At 39.3% G+C, this 20,239-nt stretch overlaps 1 protein-coding gene across 1 annotated transcript in view; it reads right to left on the bottom strand.

Moving 5' to 3' along the window:
* The window catches only part of LOC306760131 (uncharacterized protein), a gene marked incomplete at both ends in the record, with an annotated part of 87,398 nt that overhangs the window by 61,208 nt on the left and 5,951 nt on the right, over window positions 1-20,239 (bottom strand). Inside the window, 6 exons of the mRNA XM_079245923.1 lie at window positions 13,391-13,525; window positions 15,327-15,391; window positions 16,799-16,887; window positions 17,550-17,574; window positions 19,254-19,388; window positions 19,841-20,003. Of these exons, the coding sequence (XP_079102049.1) occupies window positions 13,391-13,525; window positions 15,327-15,391; window positions 16,799-16,887; window positions 17,550-17,574; window positions 19,254-19,388; window positions 19,841-20,003 (612 nt within the window). The remainder of the gene's footprint in view (window positions 1-13,390; window positions 13,526-15,326; window positions 15,392-16,798; window positions 16,888-17,549; window positions 17,575-19,253; window positions 19,389-19,840; window positions 20,004-20,239) is intronic.

Raw genomic sequence — 20,239 nt, 5'->3', positions numbered from 1 at the left:
AAACAATATTTGTAAGTTTCCACAAACAAAAACTGCGATTTGTGGGTGTTTCCATTGAACAGCGCATAAGTCTCAAGTCTCTTAAAATCTCGTTACTCTTGTGGGATTTTACCAAAATAGTGGTTTATACATTTTAGGCACGTAGTGTTATTTGGGGTTTTCTACTTGCTGCAGAGCATTTGCTATGGAATTTCTGAACTTTTCTCCCTAATTTTCTTTTCTAAAACTCTGAAATTTGCTGTTGTTTGTTCCACACAGCACCACCTTTACTGGAAAGGAACTGGTCACGACCCACCACTTCCAGGAACACTTTTCGTGTCCCTGGAAGTGTTTCTATTACACTTTCATGTAATTACACTTTCTATATCAAAATGTCTGAAAAACCACCTCATGAGAGCATAAAATCTTTTTAGCAGTATTTGAGACTTTTTAAAAATGTATGTGTTTCCATTGGCATTTTTTATTGTGATATTTAGTTTTTATGCAATTCTAGGTGTAATGGAAACGCACCTATTGTAAGCTCATCCATCCTCTTTATTTTTAAAAATATAAACTGCAAAAAAATATTTCCCTCCAGTTGGTTGGGAAACTGCAACATCCTTTCTGGTCCTGGGTGAAGCTCTGGATGTTGTCTTGTTGTATATTTGGTTTCTTTGCATCAGCATATAGGCTGGGCCACAGTTCGATGATCGATTTTGTAATTGTATCATCAGACCTGCAGACACATGCCTTGGACACACGGGTGAAGAGGGAGATGGAGCTGTCAACTGATCACCCCCTGGTGGTGAGTTCACTCAGGTGGTGGGGGAGGAAGCCGGTCAGATCTGGCAGGCCCAAACATGTTGTGAGGGTCTGCTGGGAACATCTGCCAGAGTCCCCCGTGCGAGCGAGCTTCAACTCCCACCTTCAGCAAAGCTTCAACCATGTCCCGAGTAAGGCGGGGACATTGAGTCCGAGTGGGCTGTGTTCCGTGCCTCTATTGTTGAGGCAGCCAGCTGGAGCAGTGGCCGTAAGCGCATTGGTGCTTGTGACGGTAATCCCAGAACTTGTTGGTGGACACCAGCAGTGAGGGATGCCGTCAAGCTGAAGAAGGAGTTCTATTGGGCCTTCTTGGCCTGTGGGACACTGGAGGCAGCTGATAGGTACCAACGGGCTAAGTGGGATGCGGTTTTGGCTGTCGTCAAGGCAAAACATTGGGCATGGAAGGAGTTCGGCGAGGCCATGGAGAAGGATTTCTGGACAGCTTTGAGGCAATTCTGGTCTACTATCCAGTGACTCAAGAGGGGTGAGCAATGCTATGTCAATACTGTGTACAGTGGAGATGGGAGCTGCTGACCTCAACTCGAGACGTTGTGGGTCAGTGGAAGGAATACTTCAAAGACCTCCTCAGTCCTACCAACATGTCTTCCGGTGAGGAAGCAGAACTGGGGTACTCAGGAGTATCTCTGGGGCTGAAGTCGGTGAGGTGGTCAAAAAGCTCCTTGGTGGCAAGGCCCCGGGGTTGGGTAAGATCTGCCCGGAGTTCCTTAAGGCTCTGGAAGCTGTGGGGCTGTCATGGCTGACACGTGTCTGCAGAATTCCGTGGACATCGGGGACAGTGCCTCTGGACTGGCAGACTGGGGTGGGGGTCCTTCTTTTTAAGAAGGGGGCCCAGAGGGTGTGTTAGAAATTACCGGGGAATCACACTTCTCAACCTCCCTGGTAAGGTCTTCTCAGGGGTCCTGGAGAGGAGGGTCCGTCAGACAGTCGAATCTTGGGTTGAGGAGGAGCAGTGTGGTTTTCATCCTGGTCGCGGAAAAATGGACCAGCTCTATAACCTCATTGGGATCCCGGAGGGGGCATGGGATTTTGCCCAGCCAGTCTACATGTGCTTTGTGCAGCTGGAGCAGGCATTCAATTGTGTACCCCGGGGGCCCCTGTAGGAGGTACTCCGGGAGTATGGGGTACTGGACGCCCTTGTACAAGCTGTCTGGTCCATGTACAACAGGTGTCAGAGCTTGGTTCGGATTGCTGGTAGTAAGTCAGATTCGTTTCCAGTGAGAGTTGGACTCCGCCAAGGCTGCCCTTTATCGCCAATTCGGTTCATAACTTATTTGGACAGAATTTCTAAGCGCAGCTGAGTTGTTGAGGAGATCCAGTTTGGTGGTCTTAGGATTGGATCTCTGCTTTTTGCGGATGACGTGGTCCTGTTGGCATCATCTGGCGGTGATCTCCAGCCCTCGCTTGAGCGATTCACTGCCAAGTGTGAAACGGCTGGGATGAGAATCCGCACCTCCAAATCTGAGACCATGGTCCTCACACAGAATAGGGTGGATTGCCCTCTCTGGGTTGGGAGTGAGGTCCTGCCTCAAGCGGAGGAATTTGAATAGCTCAGGGTCTTGTTCACAAGTGGGGGAAGGATGGAGCGTGAGATTGACAGGTGGATTGGTGCGGCGTCTGCAGTAATGCAGACTCTGCGGCGGACTGTCGTTGTGAAGAAGGAGCTGAGCCAGAAGGCAAAGCTCTCGATTTACCAGTCGATCTATGTACCTACCCTCACCTATGGTCATGAGCTGTGGGTTGTGACCGAAAGAACGAGATCTGGTATATAGGCGGCTGAAATGAGTTTCCTCCGCAGGGTGGCACTTTTCCACACACTCTGACTCTTCCTTTAGCTCTACAGCAGGCTCTTGCATTTAGGATGATGCTTGTTAAAAGGCTTATCTTGCAAGGGTAAAAATCAGAGTCCCCACCTTGTTTCAGATTGTGGTTAACAAATATGGTCTCCTGTTATCACTGAGAAGAAATTTGGTACTCTCTTTCTGATACCTTCACCAAATATATTCCATTTTCAGCCCCACTATTCAATTATTATTCAGAAGATGATTCATTGTTTTCATTACATTGTGATGACCCAGAAAGTATCATTTGTTTTCTCTGGATTTATTCTCCTTATTTCCATTTTGTAAATAGAGATAATTGAACTGAAGCTAAGAATGGGTCTCTATTTTGACCCATATGTTATTTTCTCTCTGAATGGTGTGTTCTCTCGCCTGTGCTGGGCATGCATTGCCCTCAATTTGTCTGGCTGGTCGTATGTCATTTAGCAACATAACTTTAAAGTTATGTGTGAATTTTGATTCAATTTTCAGGAAAAATGAGAAATGGAATAAGGAACGAGTGGTTACATTTTGGGGATGATTCAGCTCACCGTCTGGATCCTGGAATTTTCTTCACTAGGAGATAGAAATCATTTTGCTATTACAGCTTCTAACTCAACAGATAATACCCAAAATCATTCAATAAATAAATAAATAATGACAATGACATCATTGTAAGTATTAAAATCTAACCCAGATTTCAAATTTGCAGAAATGCTCATTCCTTTAATATGTCATGATTTGGGTTTTTCTGTGCTTTGTTTTTGGGCTTCCTGTTTTATTTTGTAGTTTTTCCTGTCTTGGTTCTTGGTTAGCTTCTTAGATTTCCTGTTCATTGATTTGGTTCACCTGGGTTCATTTAGTTCATTTGTTTCACCTGTTTCTCATTCGGTTTTTCCTGTGTATTTATACCACTCATGTTCACTCATTGTTTGCTGGATCATTTTGTACCTCAGTTAGTTTGTCTGTTCTTAGTTTCCTGGGTTAAAAATAAATCAGTCTTGAACCTGCATCCCTGTTCCCTCGTCTCCGCGTTTGGGTCCACACCTCATCTCCACTGCTTTCGTGACATAATAACTGAATATAATAGAAATTTGCTTCATCTTGGTAAATAATATGAGGTCAAGACTTTTAAGTGGCAAGTGGCATCAGCCTCATCCATAGTGATATTAGATTGAAGCATACAGAGTGTTGGCATTGGGTTGGTAGCTTCTTGGGGTGTTTTCAGGTAGGTGAGCCTGTGGCTTGGTGGAGATTTGCACTCTCTGAGTGTCATGTTATGCCAATTTTACACTGCCTGCACTTTGCACTCCTGTGTTTTAAAATTTGGAATATCTTTTGAAACTGTAGTATTGCTTTTTTTTTTTAATTATTGTGCTGTTTTGTTATTGTGACTGTATATATTTATTTAGTTGTTAATTTGTTCTTATTTGAAAAGTTCTACAAATAAAACTTTTTTTTTTTTTAAGATATATGTATGGGGGAGCTTTTAGGGTTTTTGTGTGTTTTTTGACAGGAAAAATCCATGTAGCAGGACACATTTTTAAATGCTTAAAACTCATACCAGAAATTAAAAATAATGACCAGTGGCACTGCAATTCCTGAATGAATTCATAATCTTACTCCTGCATTGGCAGCCCTGCCCTCTGGGCTCTCTGGAAAGCAGTTCTCTCTTTGTAAATGAAATGCAGCAATCAATTTCAGCAAAATGACGAATGCATTTTAACTAAGTGACAGTTTGGAATATTGCAGTAGCAGCCTTTCTGTCACAGGCAGCAAACTTCTTCTGTTCAAACGACTTCTGGACTCTTTAACTTTAATTTTTTATTTTTGTCTGTTTAGGAGAATTTGAAATGATTTTAGCTTTCTTTGAAGAGAAATTGTCGTTTATATTAATAAATGCATGCAAATATGACAGCTTTATTTTACCACACTGATCTCATAGGGCACCAGTTTATCCCATTTTGACAGGAAAGAGATGACCACTATAAACGGAAAATGTAAAATAACGAATATAAAGTGACATTGGGGTAAGCTGAACCCCCGGTCCACACTAAGCCATGGTGGAACTGAGTGAGGGACTGCTATAGGACCCAAGGCTTAGCCAGTTCCTGATTACAAGATCTAGTCCTCCCCAAGCCTCCACACCACACAGAAGCCAACCTTCTCATACTGTTTTACTTGTTAATTCAGAAATGTATTAAGTGTTAACTGGATGCTTTCAAGCAACGCTGCATAACTATGATGGCTCACAGACATTATGCACCTTCCTAGGGTTAGCATAGCTCTGCATTGTTTGGAGACTAAAAGGCTGTGCTTAACAACCTTGTTTTCTGGCTTGCATTACCATCTGACAGCTGTGTTTTGCTTTATGGTTTTGCTTTTCACATCACATGCAAGTGAATATCAAGACATTGGAAGTATGGCTAAATCAAGAAACCCCAAAGTACATTAATGTAGAATAAAGAAAAATTTTTACAAAAGAAAGAGCAAAAGAATAGACAGGCGTCAAAATCAGAGAGACTTTTATTGGTTGAAGAGAGCTAGGACATGAGGCAGGATGGCAATGAATGAGTTGGGGGGGGGGGGGGGGGGGGGGGTGCCAAATTACAAAGATCTGCCTTTTTTGATTATTCCCCAGCTAGCAAGGGCTAATTTTGCATTCATCTTATATCCATCATCAGATTGAGTGACCACAAACACATGCAGTCTGCCAAGATGCTCTCAGAAGAGCATTGCTAAAAGAACACAATGTCTAATCTACAATGCAAATGCATTTAAGCAACACTGAGACATACATTGTATATCACATTAAGTCTTTTTTTTTTTTATTAGATGTTGGTTTATTAGTCTTGCTTACAGCAAAATGCTGTTTTCTTCTAAACTTCTTCTTAACAAGAGTATTTGTTTATCTGGATTTACAGTCTTTGGATCAGATTATGTAGAAATATCACAAAGTCAAATGAAAAACCATGTGCAGAAGTACCTTTAAGTCCATTGCCACCATGGAGCAGGCTAGTTTTTTGTTTGTTCGTTTTTTATTATTCAAGTTTTCTTGTAAAATATTAGATGAAGACACATGCAATATATTAAGTGTCCTGAGGTCCTTCATCAAAATTATTCCATTATTAAATTAACCCTTAAAGAAACCCTTTTTTTTCAGTTTTCCTCCACAGCCCTGCTCACTGTGAGAAAAATGATCAAATGATGATTGCTTAAAAGTGACAAAAATGGTGATGACCAATTACAAAACTCTGGGTTTCTGTCATGGTGTGTGTTTTGTGTCTTTAGTTCTGGTTTTCTGTTTTAGTTTGTAGCTATCCCTGTTCAGTTCATGTGTGTCTTGTTTTGTGTTTAGCCTTTGTTACCGTTCATGAGATTAGTCAATTCATTACACCTGTCTTGTTTGGTTTCCCTATATTTATACCCATTCTTTTCTCGTCCCAGTAATGGTCCATTGTGTTTACTTTAGTTAGCCTCCTGTGTTTTCTTCACTTCAGTTCAGTTCTTGTAATAAACCATCATGACTCTGCATTCCTGGTTCTCGTTCCTGCACTTCCACACCTCCACACCATCATGACAGTTTCAAATAGATAGATAACAGACCAATAGATAACATTTAGATGGCTCCATCTTTTATACAACTATAAACTGATTGATGAATAAATCAAGCACTGAAGATGCACTTTCATGTTAAATGTCAAAGCTGGACCTCATCACAGTCTTGAAGCCGTTTGTAAACTTGTTATAAAGTGTATTTATGTGTGTATTATTTGTGTTTTAGGCACACATTTTTAGTTTGCAACCAGATTTTGACCAGATTCATTTTCAATCATGGTATTATAGCTTCAGAATTTTCTATTTTAGTACTTCTCATGGTTCTGTTTAGTTAAAATGAACTGTCTGATAAAATGATAATAACTACACTGAAATTAGAGGCAAGCAAACAATTTTAGCATTGAAATCAGGTTTGCCCCATCAAGTAACCCATGGGTGTTAATCTGCATTCATCTTAGTATTTGTTTGCTCTATCATGTGTCCATTTTTCTGCATTACTTTGGTTGTAGCTAATGGCAGGAGCTGCCCCAGAGTTTCCAGACTGCTTTGCCTGGCGACTGTATAAGTTGTCAAATTGAGCAACGAGTCTGTACTAGATTGTATGAGAGGTATTTTCTATTAAAAGAGATTTGGTGCGTAAGTCTTTTTGGGTGCCTATCCAATGACAGCTGAATATCATTTATCAGGACAGCACTATCAGGGGATGTGGTCTGCAGAACCGCTGACATGCTGAACTGCTGCCCTGCAAAAGTTGTTGCTATCTGAGCCCAGCCATGATAGATGGGCAGATCGGGACACGTGGGGCAAAGCCCTAAAAGTTTGGAGACAGTTTCACCAACCGCTGTAACTCCAGGAGAAACATGAGACTCTGCCCTTTCAGAGTTTGCTTCTTTTAATTCCTTTCTTCCCCATGGTAACTGTTTAGGCTACCATGTAACTCTGGCATCATTATAATATAAGTGAATTGTGGGGCAGTCATCATTTTTAGAATCTGTCATCAAAAGTTTCATTTAAAGTTGCTCACTGCGTTTACTTTGCCTTTAGACTGACACTCACTGACACTTGTGTATTCCTTTGCTTTAAATAGCTCATTGAAATAGGATTTAAATGGTTTGTTTAACTTAAATATATAATGCAATGCTCAGTTAGTATTTTAATGTTACTTTATACCCTGACCAGGAAATATGGCACCAAACTGGCATTCATTATTTCCCACTATTTCCCAGTTAGATTTAGTAAATTCTGATTTCTCACGTCTCATTAAATGCATCATCAATAACGGCTGAAATTGACTGACTAAGCGTTATTTCTATGTTCCTGTATTTCACTAACCTGAGCTACGTTATGTCAGCTGCTTGTAACAAAATTAAAGGTGAAAAGAACGTAGGTATTTGAAAATACTGGTAATATTTTTTTCTAAATTTGCAGTATGTCTTGAGCTCTCATATTACATAGTGTATGTTCTCTTATTCAGTTGCACTTTAAGGATTACCGAGTGTGTTTAGGTCCAGTCTATATTTGCACTTTGCCTTAAAACTATAAACACAGATATCATATTAACATATGCACAAGATAGAGTTGCTATTTCTGACAGCACTCCTTTTCCCACCATATCCTTAAAATTGTCTGCTATAAAATTTCTTCCTGATGATTGTGTGTTGTGTTGTTTTTTTATTGATTTTTGACTGTTTCTTTATAGGGTGCATTTACATTAATATAGACTGTCCAATTGGGGACTCGGCTCAGCTGTAGGGGGTGGATCTATGCAGACCGAGATCACGTTCATGCTGCATATATACCCCCATTTCCATCAAAGGTGGCGCTGCACTAGTATTTAGCAAAAGAGAGGAGAAGATTCGTGTGAAGAAGAAAACTCTGTTTCCTCCTCTTGCGAGCTAAACATGGAGTAGGAAACTATAGCTGTTTGGGGTTTTTAATTTTATCTTATCCAAGTGTACTGCAGAAATACACTGCAACAATTGATGCAGTATGAACAACTGATGAGGCAGAGGACTCTCAACACAATCGCTATGTTTTTACCCAGAATGCAATGCTACATCAAATGCAGGAAGTGACTGTTTTGTAGTTCACTTCCTGTATTTGATCTGCTTGAAGCAAACCGAGACCTGCGTTTTTAGGCAAACAGAATCTGCTTCTTTGATCCGCATAGGAATTTGTTTGGCTCATTCATGTTTCCCCAAACGACGCGGACTTTCTGAGCAAACAGACTGGGATTCGAATCAAAAAGGTTGATGTGAATGAGCCCAAAGGTGTAGAAGCTGGTTTTCTGTTGGTGCTTGGGTTCAGTTGTACTGTTGTTCTGGCTGCTTTGTATCATTTGTTTACCTCTCCTTTCGCTCTCTTCACTTCCCTTTTCTTTGTTGTTTATCCTCTTCCTTTTTAGTGTTCCTCCAGAGCAAATCTTGTTTCAGAATAACGGAGAGCTTCATATCTAAAATGCTCCTCTTAGCAAAGCAGTCGTGCCATCATTCTGCTGTCATGATGCTGCACAAGACAGGTAAAAAAAAAATAAATAAAATTTAAAATAAAAACCTTTAACAAGTAAACTTATAAATAAATACTTTAACATGTATACTAGAAATCAAACAAATACCTTTCTGACTTAAGGACCGCCCGTACACCGCCTAAGCAAAAGCTGCATCACAAATTGTTTTGTTTTTTTTCACTGTAAAGTGGGGTTGCCATAACAATTGAATATTTCTTCATCACTGTGGTGATTAGCCTGCAAAATCACTCTCTGTGTTACACTGAACAACTGTTCAAGAGTCTCCTAACAAGGTCAGGTAAAGGATTCTGGCCTCATTCGCTGGTAATGACTCTGGACACACAATACAATGGCTCTGAGTAACTTTTGAAGGTTTTTAATTTAGTAGGAACCCCACGCCATGATACTCTTAAAAGCATTGCTTTTCAATAATGAGTGGACATGTTAAGTTATTCATCAGTGGTGCAATACCAGTGCTCACCCTTGAGTGCCCAAACAATGCATCTATTGCTTAATTCGCTCTGACCGGTGCCAAGAGTGTCCATTTAATTCAAGTCAATCAACACAGTGGCATTTTGAAGCTGCAGAACTTATGTGTCACTGCTGTGCTTGAATAAATATTTATAAAGCTGATGGTGAAGCTCTCTTGAGCTTCTTATATTTATTCACGGGTAGATCAAAAAAAAACAGAGTAAGCATGGATTAACTTTACCTATGAAAAATTTAAGTATGTGTATGACACTTGATGTTGCTTTATAGTTTCCTAAATCTCCCAAACTTGTTTGTTCTTTAAACAACTTGCTTAAAACCATTAAAAAACCTAATTTAGCTTTATTTTTGCGTTGCCACGCTACTTCCCTTTCATGAACATGGACGCTTTTATTTATTTTGAGCAAATTTCGTGCAATCTGTTGTGCAGTGTAAAGTCTTACTACTGAAGCATTACATGCTCGTGCACATCCACAGCTAAAATTAGCCTCCAACAACTACTACTTGTGAGGTTGAAGTTATTATGTCTTTCATAACAATACATTTCTAGTCAAATTTGTGAAGAAAAAAAACAGGCATTTGCAGGTTGTATGCTTTACAGTTGTCACACATAGTTGTAAAGAAATATTTATTTTAAATGTACTCTGCTCTTCCAACAGCAGTTCAATGACTGGACTGCTAATGGACCCTGAAAAACAGGAAGTGGAAAGCAAGATATAACAAGCCACTGGGGACATTGCATTATACTCCAGAGAGCCATTAAGGAAAGTTTCCATGTATTTATCAAAAAGAAAAGAGTGCATTGGCTTTATGCTAACTGTCAACAAAATAAAAACTGTTTGCTGGGGAGCTGTGCCTTAGCAGTAGACTCCTGTTTCGTCCTCCCCTGTCAGGAGAGACCTGTCATCAGGAGATACCTGAAGCACTGACAGGTCGTCCCTCGCACACTTAAGTGAACACACTGACGTAAGAGTTTGGTTGCCTGAACAGCATTAGCAACTGAGCATGTGCAGTGCAGCTGCCATGTCACGCGAGGACAAGATTGGCTTGTGATGGACGAGACAAGTGGGACCGATGTGAAGAGTGACAGATACATCTAAAGATGGCTACACTTATGAAAAGTGAAAGTGATGGTCCCTGTCTGTGAGGCTCTGGCCCAGCAGACTCAGTGAGCTTTGGGTGCCTCCACGTGACACAGACAAACCATTTTGTGGGGTGTAACTGACACCCACGGAGCACCCTAAGTAAGCCCCAGGGAAGGGTAAGGTTAAGCTGCAAAACAAAACACCAAAGCAGGCCATGTAATAGGCCTCTCACTTTGCGCCTGGCTGTGTCAGGTGCACCGGAGGAAACCTAATTTATTTAATAGCCTGCCGCTTCGGCGCCAAACGTTTGGTGGAAGAAAACAGAAGGTGGCGACGATGAAAGCATATCATCATTCACAATCACTGCCAAGATGTGATTTCCAAACTGAGGATCTGTGTCAGCCATCTGGTGATGGATAAGAGCAGAGAATTATGTCAGCGTGCTACTTTCAATAATGCAGGAATGCATGCTGTCACTATATATTTTTACAATTCAAGTGGAAATCTCTCTAAAATGCCAACTGGGATTTTATTACATTTAGTATATGTACATCTTTTGCCTGCTACTAACCTCTGAGCAAAATCTCCTTTTTATGTTTTTTATTATTGGAAATTATTCAAGCCGCCTCCAAATTGACTGAATTTGCCTTAAATGGCATTTGAGATGTTTTAGCTAGCATGAGATTTTTTATATGTGTTTGCTCTCTGATTCAGCTAATCAAGGTTGCCAGGAAAGATCAATCAAATATGAAGCATGTCTGAGTGTGCACTGGCCTTCAGCAAAATGAAATTAGTATTTTCTGTTCAACAAAACATAAGCTATAGACTGCCTCCCTCTTCCCTGTGTGTGCACAGTTTTTCACCCTGAAAAGGCACAAATACTTTCAAGAGTTACAGAATCATTTAATTAAAGCCTTCCTCCCCGCACAGGCTTTTGTCATATATCATGCTGCAATTAAAATGATGGGTACCTCAGTGAATGAATTATTTATTCAAATTGGAACCATTTAAATTATTGTTGACATAAGTTCAGAAATGTGAAAAATAATCCATGGGTAGCAGCAGCACAATGAGCTGCAAGATGCTCCATAGTGTGTCCAGAAGATTCATGTCGCTCCATTGCTACCACACCACTTCCTCCCATCCTTTACTATTAAGAAATGCAAATGTTATGTCAGCCACTACACACAGAGATAAATCTGTTATCACATGCATTACTGCAAGAGCTCAACCACAGCACCACTCTTTCAGCAGCACCAGTCCCAATGTCACTTTACTCAGGCTTTTACCACTGATACTGTATTTCACCGCTATTTCCTTTCAGTGGTTGTAAAATTAATTAAAATATCAGCAGAAGATGGAGGAACTGGATTATGGTCCTCCTGGTAGAAGGATTAGACCAATATGATGGAACAGACTGGAAATGAAATACTAATATCAGGACTGTATAATGAGGTATTGTACAAATGATTCACCAGTATGTTGGACTGTGTAATGACCTGGATATCAATCAGTGTGGAGCAAGTCCATGTTATCTCCCACCCCCTAGATCTTCTCTATCTAGCAGCTTCAATATACTGAACGATTTTCATACTGAATAAAGCTTTTTACCATCTAAGATCAACAAAATTAAAAGTTTTATTACCCAGAAAGACCAGGAGAACTCATCATGCATTCATCTCCAGTAGACTGGATTACTTTACTGGTCTTTTAACAGGACTTCCTAACAAGACCATTAAACATTTGAAGCTCATACAGATGCTGCTGAAAGAGTTTTAACTAGGACTAAGAGATCTGAACTCATCATCCCAGTTTTAAAATCTTTACACTGGCTTCCAGTCAGTCACAGAATAATGATACCGATTGTTTATAAATCCTAGAACAGTTTTGGCCCAGAATATCTCTGTAATTTGTTCCAAGAATATAAACCAAGCAGAGCTCTTAGATCCGAAAACTCTGGTCTACTAATACAAACCAGAGTCCAATATTAACATGGAGAAGCAGCTTTTAATGGCATCTGTGAGCTCTGTGCAGGTCTGCAGATGCTCGATGCGTCCCTTTCAACCAGGCTATACTAATCTGGCAACGCAAATGTAATCTCTTGTGATTTGTCAGTTTGTGATTACGTGTTTTTTCTCACTAAATGACTGTGGAAAGCTGCAGATCCAGAAAAAATTGCAACACATTGCTACTTTTCTATGCTTGAGTATATATGCACATTTCACCTGAGTCAGCAGTGAAAAAGAAAATGCAGACCAGCAGCAGAGGCTGAATGAGTGTAACAGCTGTCACTAAGACAGCTTTTTGCCATCTTATAAAACAATAGCAGATATTAGAAATATTAACAGATTAGCATAGTACTATCCCTGCAAGAGAAATAATAACTGAAAGTTGTCACAATACAGGTTTTTTGAAAGTCAAAGAGCTCAACTTAATTATTTACCTGAATTTTATCCACGGTCTTTTTGGTGAAACTTTTACTCCATCAAGCATTCATTGTTGGGTTACATTTTAACCTCTGTTAGTAATGTGATAATGCAATTCATGCCCAGGCATGAGCATTTTCTTTTTGAATGAACATCATGAGAACGGACTTAATCAGGCAATTTTTAATCACAATTTTGACCATTAAACACTTCACTAATTTGTGCTACTCGTCTTCATTGTGGAGTAAAAATCTCAGCTAATGAAAAGCTCCAAATAGAAACTGGTTGTGTGGTGGCAATTCAAAATACACCTAATACCTATAAAAGTATTTGCTGTATAAAAGTAGAAAAGCTTTTTCTGTTTTTCATATATGTATTATCCTGTAAAATAACCCTCGTTGCTTAAACAAATAGATTAGGTTAGTTTAGTTTACTTAAAAAGTTTGCTTTTATTATCCTTACATAATTTACCACATGCAATACATTATGTATAATATTTCACTTAGACAACAAGGTTTATCTTTTTTTCTTTTCAAAGCCAAGAAAATACAAACACATAATTAAACCATTGTTTAATATAATATCATGGAAAGACACAAATAAGACAAAAAAGACACTAATATAATCTCAAAAAAGACAAGATGAAACTTCACACGGAAGAAAAATACAAGGTAAAAAGATTCAAACGGTAGTAATTCTCCTGATGTTGTTGGAAGTTTCCTCATCTTCAAACTCTGCGGTGTGGGTCTCGCTCTGCAGAGACTGGCTGCTGGCATGCACAACATCAGGGACCTGAAGAATAACATCAACATTCAGTTTGATCTAAAACCGGCGCATACATTCCACAGAATCAAATCGGTCACATGAAGCAAGTAGAAACTGGAATTCAAGTCATGTATTCTACAGTATCGGAGGCATGATATTTATTTGCAGAAACATTTTCTGCAAGAGAAGAAACTGTTTGTCCCACCTTCATTTTAAAATTTTGATACTATAAAAACAAATTGGATTCCATCATTCTACACTGAGAAAGATTATTCACCAGTTGTTAATATTCATAGCAGCCAACGTGTCGACATCCAAGTAGGTTCTCTGGAACATCTGTCCATGTAATACTCAGGTAATACTAATGTAATAAATGTAATAGTGCAAGAAAACCCACACGTTGCATCACAGACTCTACAGGACTCAGTATGTTATATGTTCATGTTTATGACAGTATGCTGAAAGACTGAACATTTTTGACCAGTTTGTGCGGGTTTACTGGAGAGAACCTCTTCTCTCTGAAAGGACTATGACTGCACCGTTTAGGATTGCAAAGCTGCAACTGAGCACACCAAAACACTTTGGACAGATGAGATCAAAGTTGAGATATTTGGCTGTGACTAGCACCACCATGTTGGCTTCCAACCAACTAGACAAAGATAAGACCTTGGGTTGGATAAATTCCTTCACAGTGAGAACATTATTGTTATTACTATTAAAGATGGTTGAACATGTTTTTAAATAAACTCAAATATTTTTTTAAAAAAAATAATTCACTCTGCTTGAGAATTTGGGCTTCTTACCCCCTGTTTAAAAAAAACTGAAATTAAGCAAAAATGAAAGTGAAGGACTATGTCAGGTGTTTTTTTTTTTGTTGTTGTTGTTGTTGTTTTTTTATTCTTTGCTATTTTTTTTAACGTGTGCTGTTAAATAAAACCTAAGAGCTAAAAGAGGGGGTGCCTTCTTTTTCACAAGACTGTAAGCGCAGCACTGATGCTGTGTTACTCTGTCATGTACTTCTTTAGAAAACCTTTTGTGCAGTCACCCCCAGACATATCTAAAGGAAAAAAAGACATGACTACAACCCCTAAGGCTTCAAATAGACTGTCTCTCACACTCCTGATAAGGTAATCCAATTACAAAACCTCAGGCAGTGGTCAATTACTTCAAGTCAGTGAATCAGAACTGAATTTGTGACCTCAAGTCAGAGCTGCTTCACGTCAGAGGTAATTTGGAGAAGAAACTATGATTTAAAGACTTTACTTGGGGTGTCCTTTCATAAACCAGCCCAGAGGAATGCTGCGCTCCATTCCGGATATCAATATAATATGTAATTGAGAAACAAAAGGAAAATCCAAGAGACTGCGCCAGGTCATCCCTCTGGGCTACAATTACCTCCTCAACACTAACGGTTACATCAAGTGGAAATGACAAAATATATTTAGAGGGTGTAACGACAAGGGAGAAAGATGTTTTTTCTAGTTTGTCTCACTGTGAAATCTCAGTCTGTTCAGCACCCTCATGATACACTAGAAGCATGTAAGCTAAAAATAAAGCTGATTCCATTTGTGGAGTCATGAAGGGCTCTACAGATTTAAAATCATCAAAAATGCCCAAAAAGCATGTTACTCTGCATTCAGATTTATGTTGTAATGTGCTGAAATGCTAAATGTCAAGCTGTGTGATTGGAAGTGCAGCAGTGCAGTGTCCCCATGCCTTCCACAATATGGGAGGCTGTGACAAAACATCCAGCTGCTCAATGACCAGCTATATTATTTGGCTCTACTTGATCGGCACCTTTCTCTCCACCTCCACCTCTCTCCATCTCACAGTTTCATGTTGGCTTTTTCCCTTTTACCTTGTTAAAGTTGGACAAGTCTATCCTGCTGCGAATTTCTGTGATAATGTCACTGTGTTGTGAACCTGTGGAGAGAAAAACAGCATTTTAGCTTGATAAAACCTAACAGCTCCAGCAAACAGGTGCTGTGTCCCCTAATCTAGATCTAAAATGGACAGCAGTGGGAGTGGGGAGTGGGAGATTTAGTGGGTCAAAAGTGTCAAGCAAACAAAACATCCTGAGTTTATGTATATTTTTGTTTTTCTCTGGAAAAACAATAATGATGTTGAAACTTTAATTAATGTCTTAAACAAACTGTCACATAAGGCTGCAAGGATTTGCAAATCAAATAATAGCTTCATCAAAACAAACAAACAATAATGACAACGTAGCAAATGCAGACAGAAAAATATATGCTGATTTGAAATGTGATGTAATAAACATCTTTCTTAAACTTAGGAAAAGGGGTGAAAATATTTGAAAATATGTGTAATGCTAAAAGGAAATGAATCACCAAATAGAATATCATGTATCTAAACTGATTAACTGGCAACATATCCATAACGTGACTCTGAGTAACAACGAACATCCCAGAGAGTCTTTCCGAGGTGAAGACAGGGGATTTCATCATCTGTCGTACTAAATGTTATAGAAAGATTCAATCTCCTTACAAAGAGGGCAAAGCTGAAGAGCAATACTCAGCAGATGTGATCGCTGATCTCTGACGTCACACTGCATTAAAAACTGACCAGTTTCTGTGGAAACTGTTGCATGTGTTCAGGAATATTTCTAAATATCCACCATCAGTGAACACACCATGTTGGTACAAAAATCTGGCTCCCAAGTAAAAAGATCTGCTAAAAGCACCACCAGCTTCTCTGAGCCTGAACTTGTCAAAAATGGACTGTGGCAAAGTGAGAAAGTGCCCACTGAGAAAGTCCCTCCATCAGTGATGATGGAGGAGGCATGTGTAAGCTGCACGCCTGTAAAGGTGCAATTATTGCTCTAGACACTGATCTTTTTTCACAAAAGCTTTGCTTCAGTCAGAGCTGTCACCTATAGAAAATATTTGGTGCTTTATGGAACCAAACACACGATGAACAGGACTCCAACAAGCTGAAGCCATGTAATGAAATCTAAGAGAAACCTTTATCTTTTTTAACATATTGCAATTGTTCTCTTCAGCTTATACACCTTTATAGTGTGCCTTAAGATGACATGCTATAAAGGTGCAAAACAAGACAACATAAAGGTTTTTTTAAGTGTAATGTTTGTTATTAAATGCTATATTTTAAAATCTCTCTTTAGAATAAATAATGTAATTTCTTTGTTTCAGCACTCAACATGTTGTTGCTTGATTGTTGCCTGGACTCTCATGATCAGAAGTGGAGAGTTGATGGATATATATGGATATCAGTGGATATGAATTAATAAAATCAATCTTTTTTAAACCTAAAGTTATAATTGGTTGATACAAGTTGTCATTTTCTCACCTGGTTGGCCATCGCTGGAGTACCCTAAGTTGACTTTCCCCCCTGTTACTGCAGCAACTGAGCTTCTATCAAGCACAGATTGGTCAGACCTGAAAAAAAGCCCAAGAGAACGTGCAATGTAAGCGATAACCTTTCGCTAAGAAATGGTAGAGTCACATTGTCAGGGGCCATACTAGTGGGGACAATTTTCCTTTCCCATAGAGCTGCAGTACATTAGCGGCCTCTGCTTTGTTCTCATCATAAAGTACCCTGACAGATGAAAAATGAGCATCATCATCATCTTTTTTTTTTCTCCTCCTTTTATTAGACCCAACCTACCTCCAAGTGAATTTCAGCTGTGTAAAAAATGCTGACAAATATAATGTTTGAGATATCAGCTTTAACTATTCTAATCTTAATGAAGTTGTTATAAATTATGATTTTTCTTTATTGCGTGCCATTTCAAATCCATGCCTTTCATTTTCTTACATAATGAGGATCAATAAAGGCCCATTCTCTCTCAGAAATAAGCTGAATGTATTCGAGGAGATTCATGCTGAGTCTTCAAATTAGATGAACCATAAATGGATCTCAGTACAGAATTGTGCTGCATCGCTCTGATCACTAGATACCTGATCACTCTGCAAGAAAGCCATTTTTCTACAGACACCATGGTTGATTTTTTGAAGTCCTTTTAGCATTGTGAAGAAAATCCAACATTTGTGGCTGCATGAAGCAAACACCGTCTAAAGCAAACACTTTTAAAACTTACCTCTTAGCCTTCTGTTGGTTTGCCTCTGCAAAGAAAAAATAAAGTCATATACAGTCAGTGTTACAAGTCTTTATGACACTCTCTGCATTGACCACAGAACCACTGAGCTGGCTCGCTGTATCTCTGAAAGCTGTAAATGTCCTGATGTTAATTGCTTTGGGCTCTGCTCTAATATCAGAGCCTCTAGTCAGCTTGTAATTCCGCAGCGAAAGCTGGAGCTAAGCATTAATGAGTTTTGTAACATAGCTTCTTGGTCGCCTTTAGGCAAAGGTCCTTGTGGCCAGGGCAAAAACGCAACAATAATACAATGATGCAGATGCTGCTTGCCTTAGGAGAGATATAAACTGTTCCTTTTACAGGGAAAGAAACAGTCTTTGTCAATATATTTTTAATCCTTCCTGACAGGCCAAAAGTCTTCGTAGGGTGACTGTATGAGATCCCTTCTCTTTTCTCAATGATTACAATGCATACATTACTCCCCATTGAGGAGGATTACTCAAAGAGAGGCTTAGTGACTTGGAAGCATGCCACATCTTCTAACATGTGAAACTGCCTCATGAGTTTTTTTTTGTTTAGTTTATGTTTTTTATATACATTGCTATAAAGCTTTAAGACTGGAGTAAGGAAAGCAGTGAAGGAGGTGTCGGACGTTTCAGGTGCAGAAAGGTCGCACCTGCTTTCAGGATAATCCTTCAGCTCCAAACCTTGGCCATGATTTGCAGTGGTCCAGAATCAGTCATGGGGATTACAATGACTTAAAAAAGTACAACTCAGGGCCACTTTTTGTTATCGCACACAAACAGGCCACCTCCTCATCCAAATCAACAATCCCCTTAGAGCTGGCTCTTATCACCTTTAGGCTTTAATTGTGTTGAATGAGGGTAATTAGATTGATTGTACAAGAATATTACTGCATGAAATATCAAATCGTGGTGTATGTGAGAACATCAACCTACATAACAGCATGTAAAGAGAAAGTTGTCCCACTCACTTCTAAAGTTTTACATATCAGGACATAATTTGTTTTTCTTAAAAATAAAGTGAACATTATGAAGGCTTGAGTTTACGTGTCAACATCAGATTAAAAACGCATCACAGATTTTCACAGCCTCATTTCAAACTTGAGCTGGAGTTTTGAAATGTTCTTTAAAATGTTACCAGCTTTAAGAAGCTGTCGACATTGATGTCCTTAAAGCAGAAAAAGGCAATCAGAAGACAAAGTGTTTTTATATAGTCCTTTCTACTGTTTTGTGATATACTTAAGATAAAAACAAATCAATTAAAGATGTTGTATTATTAAGAAACCTCTCTCTGGCTCACTGTTTAAAGCTTGTAATCCTCTCTGTCATGTAAGATTTGACATTGGCATCAAAATGTCAAATTACATATTTAAAAGTTTAATTACTCCTCTTCCAGCCAGGACTCAACTACCAACTTGGGAGTTACTACATACCTCTCTAACCTTTTTTTTCTTCTTCTGCAGTTTCCAGAACAGCAGTGTGTTCTGCTGACAACTAATGTTCTTCTTTTTTCAGAAAAAATACTACGCGCCCTTGTTGAAGGTCACCACAGGGCAGTATCGCACCACAGTACTGAGCCGTCTATCTTCTTCGTTATGCTTTAATCACAGCTTGTGCTGCGAAATTGCAGGGTGAGCTGGCATTTGTTCACTTTAAGCAATTTAAGAAGGAGAAAAGGACCTACTCGCTTGTCTCCTGCGTCTGTAACAGAGGACAGTGCAGATGCAGAGCAGCATGAGCAGCAGAAGAGCAGAGAGAGAGGCGGTTATTGCCAGCGGCACCGTGCAGTCATTTTCCTCTTCTTGCAACACCTCTGCAACTGAAGAGAAAAGGTCACATCAGTGTTTCAGCTTGGAAGTGATGGTACAGTGAAATTCAATTACAGATTGGTGAGAGCAGAGAATGTTATTGTAGGAGAGCGGATATTTACTGAGGAAACACAAACAATATACAATTGGTTACTAAGATAATACAATTTATTTGACACTCTGGTCCTCAGAGAGGTTAATAACCTGGTTGCTGCCTGGATGTAAACTCATGTACTATTAAACTGGCCACTCTTTCTTCATTTTAACTTTACTCATCTTTAACTACAGTCACATTATACACAAAGAAAAAAAAAGAGAGAACAAGATAAGATGCACAAAGGGAAGTGGATTAAAAAGAAAGAAATGTCAAGAACGGGGATTAAACATGAGAGGAAACTTTTACTGTAATTCTACTTGCATGAGTGTTAATTAGTCAAAACACACTGCATTTGTGTTTTCTCACCCACTGTTAGATTGACGCTGCTCTTCAGGGGTTGTTTGAGCGCGGACACAGAAGCCAGGCAGTGCACCGGGAAGCTTTTAGTGGCCGTAACACTGAGGTTGCTGGTCACAGTGAAGAGGCTCCTCATCTGTCTTATGGTGATGTTGTATTCCCGCTGGTTCACCTCCATACCAGTTCCCAGTGAGAGAAAGTTATTATTTACAACTTATTCCATTGATAATCTGAATGAATCAGTCTGTGAGTGTCACTGAGACGTATAGCCGATTTCAAATGTCCTGATGAATACAGGGTAGATAAATATGCTGGGTTTAAATGAAAAGTTCCGATTTCATTACAAACCCACATTTAAAATCAACATTGTCTTCGTTTTATTTAGAAAGATATCAGTACAGTTGCATC

This window comes from Telmatherina bonti (assembly GCF_933228915.1).
Source record: "Telmatherina bonti genome assembly, chromosome: 9".
Lineage (NCBI taxonomy): Eukaryota > Metazoa > Chordata > Actinopteri > Atheriniformes > Telmatherinidae > Telmatherina > Telmatherina bonti.
Note: the sequence above shows the minus strand (reverse complement) of the source record. Positions and strands in the feature narration are given on the sequence as shown.